At 53.0% G+C, this 9,988-nt stretch overlaps 1 protein-coding gene across 1 annotated transcript; it reads right to left on the bottom strand.

Annotated features, from left to right (window-relative positions):
* Positions 1-1,641: 1,641 nt before the first annotated feature.
* Positions 1,642-8,437, bottom strand: HINFP (histone H4 transcription factor). The gene is made up of 9 exons (XM_063178365.1): positions 8,248-8,437; positions 7,356-7,582; positions 5,319-5,430; positions 4,715-4,867; positions 4,123-4,200; positions 3,894-4,014; positions 3,651-3,789; positions 3,431-3,555; positions 1,642-2,891 (listed from the first exon to the last, which is right to left on the bottom strand). Exons 1-9 carry the CDS (start codon positions 8,414-8,416, stop codon positions 2,381-2,383), a joined length of 1,635 nt encoding a protein of 544 aa, XP_063034435.1. The 5' UTR covers positions 8,417-8,437; the 3' UTR covers positions 1,642-2,380.
* Between the last annotated feature and the right edge of the window lie 1,551 nt (positions 8,438-9,988).

Here is a 9,988-nt window from a genome sequence, read left to right as displayed (position 1 = left end):
GAGTTGAAATCCGCCTCGGGCCGCCCGCAGTTCACTGAGGACAGGGATGGAGCCAGGGTGGCAGCCCGGGCAGGGGGACAGGAGTCCCCAGGGCTGAGGGGACAGGGGCTGCGCCCTTCTGGCCGCGGGACAGCCGCAGGCGCCACCAGGCAGGGCTGAGCGCGCCCCAGGCTGTGTCCCCGCCTGGCCCAGGCTGCTGGAGGCGCTCACACTTTGTGTAAGTGTGGCACAAAGCCCTGCAGCATCCCCAGGGATCCCCCGGCTTTACCTCTGCAGAAGGATTTGTAGCCCAGCCAGCAGCAGCTGCCGTTCCCACACTGGCTCCTCTTCAGCTCCTTGTGCCGCCCCTTGCAGCCCCCCAGGCAGATGGGGGCCGTGCCAGACCAGTACGTGTCCAGGTCTCCTGGGGCCACCGGGGCAAGGACAGCACTGCCAGCCCTGCCCAGCCCTCCTGGGGCCACCGGGGCAAGGACAGCACTGACCCAGCCCTGCCCAGCCCTCCTGGGGCCATTGGGGCAAGGACACCACTGCCAGCCCTGCCCAGCCCTCAGAGCCCCACAAAAGCCACCCCAGCCCTCCCCAGCCCTGCTGTGAGTGCAGCCACTCAGCTCCCACGTCCCCGTGCCAAGCCTTGCTCTTGCTCTTTACTGGGCACCCCATAAACCTTTCCCTCATGCCCCAGACCCCCCGTTACCTTCTGGCTCCTGGCAAGAGGTGAGCGTGGCCAGCACAGCGAGGAAGAGGAGGCCCAGTGCCATCATCTGCCTCCTCCCCTCGCCCCTCCAAGCCCAGAGCCCTCTGTGCTCGCCCAGGAGAAAGTGAACTTGGTTTGCACACACCCCCCAGGCCCGGGATGCTGCAGGACGGGGGGGAGGGAGGAGACATTGCCTTTAATGCCAATCCTCTCCCCAGCAGATAATCCCTGGCAGCTGAGCCTGCCCGAGGCGGTGTTAAAGGGACACTCCAGCAGCAGCCCCAAGGCAGCAGCAGCAGCAGCAGCACAGCCCTGCCTGGGAGCTGCAAACAGAGCCAGGCTGGAAGTGCTGCGAGCGCAAACCTGGCACGGGGCCCTTCTGTCCTGCCCTCGAGGGCAGCTGAGCCCAAGGCAGGGGCCAGGCTGGGCAAGGCAAGTGCCCAGGGCAGGGATGCTGTGCCCCCAGCAGTGTGTGCTCCCAGGGACAGCTCCTGCCTCTCCCCGCAGCTCTGGGATCAAGGAGTTTTCCCCAAAATCCAGAAATTCCAGCAGCTTTTGCTCAGCTGCTTGAGAGGGAGCAATGGGGAAAGTCGGTGCCCAGCCAAGAGCAGCACTGTGTCCCCCTGGGCACATCACCTCCACACACAGGGCAGGGAGGGCACTCCAGGGACCCCAAATTCACACTGTCCTTGTCCAGCCACTCAATAAAGGATGAGCTGGCTCTGCTCCCAGGCCCAGGACACTCCCCGTATTCAAACAAACCCTGGGGAGGCACCAAAACTCAGCCCCACAGCAGGACCAGAGTGCCAGAGCTAAACGCGGCCCTGCAGTGCCACCTCTGGGGAGCAGCACACTGCAGTGCCAGCTGCACAGTGCCAGGAGAGCCTGGCAGCTCCTCAGTGCCCACCTCCCACCCTGCACCACCCCACAGAAACAGCAGACACCGCTGGGCCTGGCAGCCTGATGTTTATTTGTCTCGCCAAAGCACACCCTGCCCAAGCAGGAGCCCAAACCCCAATGTGGGGAGGACACCCAGGGGATGCCAAAAGCAGCCAGAAGCTCCCAATGTCCCAGTGCTGCCCTGGCCTCCTCCCAGAGCTGGTTCTGGGATCAGGGGAGCAAACACCACCAGCAGCAGCAGGTGAGACAGGAAATGTGTGTAGGAAGTGCTGATGAAGGCATGAAACCCCGGAGAAGGCATGGATGGGGCAGGACAGGCCTGCCAAGGGCCACACGTGTTCCCAGGGAAGAGGCTTCAGCACCAGAGTGTGCTCCACACACCATCCTGCCCGGGGAACAGGCTCAGAAGGGCACAGCTGGTGAGCACTCCACCCTGCCAAAGCTCCCAGAAGGGTGGGAGAACCCTGACAGACCCCAATCCCCAAAAGGAGGAGGCAGACAGCTCCTTCCAGCTCAGATCACACCTGGGGGATGTGTCCCTCCCCTGTCCCCATGCTGACCAGAACCAGCAGCACATCCTCAAGCCCTCCTCCAGCAGCACATCCCAGGAGGCTGAAACTGTGCTGCAGAGGGGCAGCCCCTCACAGATCTGGATACCCTGCAGCCCCTCACAGGATCTGGATGATGCCCAGCAGCCCCTCACAGGATCTGGATGCCCTGCAGCCCCTCACAGGATCTGGATGCCCTGCAGCCCCTCAGAGGATGTGGATGATGCCCAGCAGCCCCTCACAGGATGTGGATGCCCAGCTCCTCAGCTGTTTTCTGCAGCCTGTCCATGACGTTCTCCTCCAGCTCCAGGGCTGCAGTGCCCTGCTGCTCCGAGGCTGTGCTGGCCAGCACGTAATAGACAGTCTCACTCTGGCCCTGCTCGTTGGTCCTGCTCACCACACGGATGATGGGGCTGCTGCTGCTGCTGCCTCCTTGCTCTGAGGAGGAGGAGGATGAGGAGGCAGCTCCTGGGAAGGGGCTGGGCCGTGCTGGCTCAGGGCTGGGAGCAGAGCACAGGGCAGGGGGCACAGGCAGCTCTGATGTGTTCTCTGCTGGGGCAGGGTTTGCTGGAGGCTCCAGAAGGATTCCCTGCAGGCTGCCCTCGCCCTCAGGCAGCACCATGCACTCGCTGGAGCCATCCAAGGCCTCCCCACGCTTCTCCCTGTCCTTGAGCAGCTGCTCTGTGAGCTCCACGCTCTCGTAGCGCACCAGCTGCAGCCTCATGTAGCCGTCCTCGTGCTCCCTGTACCTGGGCACAGACAGGAGGGGTCAGCCTGGCACATTCCCCTTCCCAGGAGATGGGCAGCAGCCAGGGGAAGGGCACAACAGCCAAGGTTCAATCCCCGTGCTGCACAGATGGTGTTTCAGCCTCTAGTCCCAAAGGCACACCCACGTGGCAGCTTCTGAGCTCTGTGCCACGCACAATGCCCTCCCCAGCCCACCTCCTTCCACCACTCTGCTTCACTGGGACCATTTCATGTCCATCCTCTTCCCTCCCAGCTTTCAGGCTCTGGAAACCCTCTGGAGTTTCCTACAGGGGGTGCAGCAGAGGTTTCTGTCCCAGGACTGATCTCTCTAGAGGGGGACACCCTGCCAAGCTCAGAAGTGTCCCAGCAGAGGGAGCAGTGATGGCAGCACTGCCCTGGAGCTGCCAGCCAGCACTGCTCAGGGCTCACTGAACATTTACTGCCCTCCCAGCCACTGGGAAAGGGTCCTGAACACATTTACAGAGCCCAGGCACTGCCAGCACCCCGCAGGATGCACTGAGGAGCTGCAGCTGAGCAGTACCTGAAGCGAGGATGTCCTGAGGGCCATTTGAACTGGTGCTTCTTCCTGAGGTGCACAGTGAGGTTGTTCCCCCGTGTGAAGCACTTGTCACACACGTGGCACTTGTACCTGGGCTCGGAGTCACCCTGAGGGACACAGAGCGATGTCAGCACCCACAGGGGCAGGGAAGGACACAGAAAGCTCTCTGAGAAGAGCAATGCAAGCTCTGCTGCCTTCCCACCTCGTGGACCTTCCTGTAGTGCAGTTTGATGGAGCAGAGGGAGCGAGCAGAGAAGCTGCAGGCCTCGAACTCGCAGCGATACGCCGGCTCCTTGCTGTGCGTGTCCAGGTGCTTCCGCAGGTCAATGAGGTTCTTGCAGCTGGAAGCACAAGGTGAGGGAACAGAGCTGCAGCACACACACACACACACACACACACAGAGGCCTCAGGGGGGTCTGGGGAGGGGGCCAGCCCTGGCCCTCACCTGTAGTCACAGTAGTCACACTTGAAGGGGCGCTCCTCGCTGTGGCGGAAGCGGATGTGGTTGCGCAGCGACGAGGGCAGCGGGCAGGTCATGTCACACAGGGGGCACTTGTAGTGGTTCACTGGGCCAAAAACGGGGAGAGATGCCAGCCCAGAGCAGGGCAGGGCAGAGCACACAGCCCAGGGGCTGAGCTGGGAGCAGGGCCACTCACTCACTCTCACTCACTCACCGTGGTTCCTCATGTGGTCGCGGAGCAGCCTCTCGGTGGCGAACCTCTTGGAGCAGTGGGAGCACTGAAACCTCTGCTCTGCACCAGGGGCAGGGAGGGCACAGAGGACATGAGGGCAGGGAGAACAGCACGGGGAGCAGTGAGGAGAGGGGTTCCAGGGGGCTGCAAACCCTGGTGGGCAGCCCTGGGTCCCCGCAGGAGGAACAGCCTCCATCCTGCCTCTGCCAGGAGACACTTCCCAGGGGACACAGACTAACGGTGGGCCAGGGGAGGTTCAGGTGGGATTTCAGGAGGAATTTCTTCAGGGAAAGGATGGTCAGATGCTGGAAGGGACTGCCAGGCCCTGCCCCCTCCCCTTTGAGGCCCTGCCCACTCGCTGCCGCTGCCCAGGGGGGTGGGAGAGTCCCTCCCCTCACGGCTGGCTCACAGGTGAGGATCAATCCCAGAGGTCTTTTCCCATCTCAGTGATTCTGGGGCTGCCACCACTCAGCAGCCAAGCACACCCTCCCTTGGCTCACAGGGTTTAGGCACCTCCAGCAACCCCACCAGCCCAGGGCAGCCCTCCCCAGCCCCTCCCTGCCCCAGGGCTTACGCTCCAGGGCGGTCTGGCGGCGGATGTGGTCGAAGAACTTGGTGTTGTTGGCAAACATGCCCCCGCAGGTGGGACAGGCCACCACCTTCTCCTGCGTGTGGCTGCGCAGGTGCTCCCGCAGCTTGCAGCGGCCCTTGAAGCTGCAGTTGCAGTCTGGGGAGGGACAGCACAGCTGAGAGCCCTCCCAAAGGACACAGCCTCACTCAACAGCAGATTCCTCATCCTGTTTGGGCCAGCAAGGCTCCAAAATCCCCACAGAGCAGGGTGAGATCAGCACAGGGAGATCACAAGTGGTTCTAGCACAGTACAACCAGTGTGGCCCCTCAATCAGTTAAAGCAATTGCAAACAGAAGAAATTAATGAAAAAAGTCAAAGTAAAATAAATCAGCTGTAGCCTTTTCTCCAAGGTACTGATTACACATAAATAGGAAGTTCTGAGCACTCAAGTGGATTCCCTGAGGGAACTTCTGCAGGAATCTTTCATGGTCAAAACCATGGAATTTGAAAACCTATTTTTGAAGGCCAAGGGGCTCTCTGAAACCTGTTCCCATGTTTGCCACCCAGCCCAAAGCTGTGAGGAGAGGCCCTGCAGGCTCCCACAAACCTTTCCAGCCACAGAGCAGCACGTGGTTCTCCTTCCCTGCTGCCTTGTACTCGGAGCAGAAGCTGTGATCCTCCACGTGCCGGTAGAACCACTCGGGGTTGTCAAACGACCTCTGAGGGGACAAGGACACGCAGGACAGGGTGAGACAGACCAGAACAAACCCAGATGCTCCCACATGGCTCCAGACAGAGCCTGTAGTTGTGCAGCACAGCGGCAGAGATGATATTTTTGCCGTGACAATGGGAGAGAATGATGCATCTGACTCCACCTTATCAGAAGGCTAATTAATTACTTTATTATACTGTCTTATTCTATGTTATATTGCACTATGTTTCATTACAGCTAAACTGAATCTGCCAAGCACTCAGCTGCACTGAATCTCGTGACTGTCAGCCCACAGTCCTGACACACACACACACCTGGCCCTGACAGGCCAAGGAACCAAAACCCCATCACTGTGGGTAAACAATCTCCACATTGCATTCAGCTTTGGCACAAACACGGGCACAGCAAATGAGATAAGAATTGTTGTGATCATTCTCTGAGGTTCAGAGAATGTGAAACCCAGGAATATTCTTGGGAAGAATTGTGCCTTGCTTTTCTCTGTGAAGAGAAATGTGGTAACACGTCACGGTCACATTTTCTGAAAAATCTCTTTGCCAGGATTTCTTCTCCAGGGAAGCTGAGAAGCCTCAGAGAAAAATGAAACCAATAATTATCTGATTGCTTCTCCTGTGTTTGGCTGCTTTGGAATGTGGTCTGCAGATTTTTTTATCCAACTGGTCATTGTTTGATTGGCCATTAAGTAAAAACAACTCACATGAAACCAATCACGGCCAGCTGTGTCAGACTCTGAGGAGTCAGTCACGAATTTTTATTATTCATTCTTGTTAAGCCTTCTGTCTGTATCCTTTACCTTTCTTTAGTACAGTTTTAGTATAGCATATATATAATATATATAATATAATGTAACATAATGTAATATAATACAATGTAATATACAATGTAATGTAATGCAATACAATGTAATGTAATGTAATATAATATAATATATCAGCCTTCTGAGAACATGGAGTCAATCACGAATTTTTATTATTCATTCTTGTTAAGCCTTCTGTCTGTATCCTTTCTCTTTCTTTAGTATAGTTTTAGTATAGCATATATATATTATATATATATAATATAATGCAATGTAATGTAATATAATACCATGTAATATACAATGTAATGTAATGTAATGTAATATAATAAATATAATATAATATATCAGCCTTCTGAGAACATGGAGTCAGTCATGAATTTTTATTATTCATTCTTGTTAAGCCTTCTGTCTGTACCCTTTTTCTTTAGTATAGTTTTAGTATAGCATAATATAATATAATGTAATGTAATATAACATAATGTAATATAATGTAATGTAATGCAATGTAATATATAATGTATGTGATATAATGTAATATTATGTAATAGAATGTAATATAATGTAACATAATGTAACGTAATATAATATAATGTTATATTATATTATATTATATTATATTATATTATATTATATTATATTATATTATATTATATTATATTATATTTACACATTCATATATATTAATGCATATATAAATGTATAAAACGTATTATATATTAATGTATAGTATAACATATAAATATATTAACTATAATAAATATAATTAATATTTATTATATATTAATTATAGATTAGTATATATTAGTATGTATAATATATAATGTAGTATAATGTAGTATAATGTAATATAATATAATGTAATATAATGTAATATAATGTAATATAATGTAATATAATGTAATATAATGTAATGTAATGTAATAGAATGCAATGTAATGTAATGTAATGTGATGTGATGTAATATAATATCATATAATATAATATAAGCAATATAAGATAATATCATTATTACAATATAACAACCAATCAGCCCCTGAGCACATGGAGTGAGACTCACTCCTGTCCCAGCCCCTCCTGGGCTCCCCCACAGCAGCCCCCCGTTCCCCGGGCCTCACCTCGCAGTACTCCCAGAGGCACAGGAAGCTCTCCTGGATCTCGGGGATGATGTTGTGGCTCTGGAAGTCCAGCTGGCAGTGGCTGAGCTCCGCCTGGCCCTGCAGGGCCCTCAGCCCCCACTGCTTCAGCTTGGTGTGGTAGCAGTGGAAGTAAACGTGGCGCACCAGCTCGGCCGAGCTCGCCGGGGAGCAGAAACCACAGTCCTGCCACAGGCACGTGTACTCCTCTGCAACGGACAGACAGGCTGCTGCAACCGACAGACAGACAGACTGCTGCTCTGGAACAGACAGACAGACAGACTGCTGCTCTGGGACACACACAATTCCTCTGGAACAGACAGACAGCTGCTCTGCAACACACAGCTGGTCTGGAACTCAAGCAAACAACTGCTCTGGAACACAGACAGCTGCTCTGGAACTCAAACTGCTCCTTTGGAACACAGACAGACAGACAGACAGCTGCTCTGGAACCCAGACCGCTCCTCTGGAACACACACAGACAGACAGACAGACAGACTGCTGCTCTGGGACACACACAATTCCTCTGGAACAGACAAACAACTGCTCTGGAACACAGACAGATAGCTGCTCTGGAACTCAAGCAAACAACTGCTCTGGAACACAGACAGACAGCTCCTCTGCAACTCAAACTGCTCCTTTGGAACACAGACAGACAGACAGCTGCTCTGGAACCCAGACCGCTCCTCTGCCCCACACAAGCACAGCTCAAAGGTCTCTCTAAGCAAATCCGCTCCTCAAGTCCCTTCCCTCTCGCAGTCCCTGTCCTGCTGTTCCCTGCGAGCACAGCCCGACCTCCCTGGCTGTCCCTCCTGTCAGGGGCTCGTGCAGAGCCACAGGGCCCCCCTGAGCCTCCCTTTCCCCAGGGCCTCACCCAGCGGGTCCATGTCGGCGCTGGGCCCGCCGGAGCCGGGCAGGTGCTGCTGCAGGTGCTGCGCCACATGCGCGCAGAACTCCTCCATGCCCGAGGCCACGAAGGAGCACTGCTGCCACTCGCACTGCAGCACCACGGCCGCCTTACCGCCCGCACGGCCGGGCGCCATGGCCGGGCTGCTGCGGGGCCGCCCGGGGCTGCCGACCCCGGCCGGAAGCGGCGCCGGGCCCGGCGGGAGCCGCGGGCTGCGGGGAGAGCGGCGCCGCCAGCCCGGCCCGCCTCGGCCCCGCGGGGGGCCCTGCACCGCGACGCACCGCGCGCGCCCGCCCGCCAATCAGCGCGCAGGAACCCGCTGACTGTGCCCGGAGGCTGAGAGGTCCCGCCGGGAAGCAGCGCTATGGCACAAAGGTTCCCAGGCTGTTTGGGGTCGTGGGTAATGGCAGTGTGGAAACGCCAATCGCTTGCTTTTAAAATTTAAATACTTTAATAGTAATAAAACAGTAATAAAAATAGAAATATAATTAGAGTAATAACAATTTGGACAATTTGGATTAGGACAATATGAGACAATAAGAACAAAGAGTTACAGACAGTCTGGGTACCTTTTCTGGGCAAAATAAGCCCAAAAAAGGCCCCACATTAACAGAGGATTAACCCTTAAAAGCAACAGCCTGTTGGATATTCATACAGCTCATCCATGATGCATAAATTCCATTCAAACACAGGATTCTGGCTGGGCAGTGTCAGCTTCTTCCCCTGAATCCTGGTGGCGTCGCTAAGCCTGAGCGAGGCAGGAAGAAGTTCGTTTCTTCTGATAAGGGAGCAATAAATTTACTTCCTTGTCAGAATAAGTTAATAATAAATAAATAAATAAATAAACAAACAAACAAACAAATAAATAAATAAATAAATAAATAAAAGAATTCCCTTTCTCTCTGAAAGATTTAGGTGTCCTGTGGCTGCTATCTCACAGCAAGTCCTTCCTTAAAAAAGGTATCTTACCTAGCATCGTTTCTATTTTAACATTTTGTTATAACCTAAAACTATATTTAACACAGCACTCAAGAGAATTAACACAGCATCACTTTCTAACACAACACATATAATATTCATTTGAATATTTGTGAAAAGCCAATCATAAAATACCCATTTTATTGTTTACATTTCGTTTCTGAGGCTTCTCAGCTGCTCAGGACAAAAGATCCTAGCAAAAGGATTAAAGGATTTTTCATAAAATGTCTGTGACACCCAGAGTGTGTCGTGCCAACACACAACAGCCTCTGCCCTGATGTGAGTGGCAAACACGTGCCCAACTCCACCAAACTCCCCAGAAAATGTGGGTGTGGTGATTTTTGAATAGAAAACCCCACGCAAGAGGTTTTCATCTCAAAGAAGCCTGGCTGAGCTTTTGTTCTCTCCCTGTTTTCAATGGAATTGCTTTGCAGCCAGCACAGCAAACACCTGCCCTGAGCAGCCACAGGATGGGGATTTAACTGTGTGAAAAACGCCAATCACTTGTTTTTAAAAGTTTAAAAGTAATAAAATGGTTATAAAATTTCCTTTTTCCTTTCCTTTCCTTTCCTTTCCTTTCCTTTCCTTTCCTTTCCTTTCCTTTCCTTTCCTTTCCTTTCCTTTCCTTTCCTTTCCTTTCCTTTCCTTTCCTTTCCTTTCCTTTCCTTTCCTTCCTTCCCTTCCCTTCCCTTCCCTTCCCTTCCCTTCCCTTCCCTTCCCTTCCCTTCCC

This window comes from Melospiza melodia, chromosome 29 (assembly GCF_035770615.1).
Source record: "Melospiza melodia melodia isolate bMelMel2 chromosome 29, bMelMel2.pri, whole genome shotgun sequence".
Classification (NCBI taxonomy): domain Eukaryota; kingdom Metazoa; phylum Chordata; class Aves; order Passeriformes; family Passerellidae; genus Melospiza; species Melospiza melodia.
This window is presented reverse-complemented; position numbering and strand designations above follow the sequence as displayed.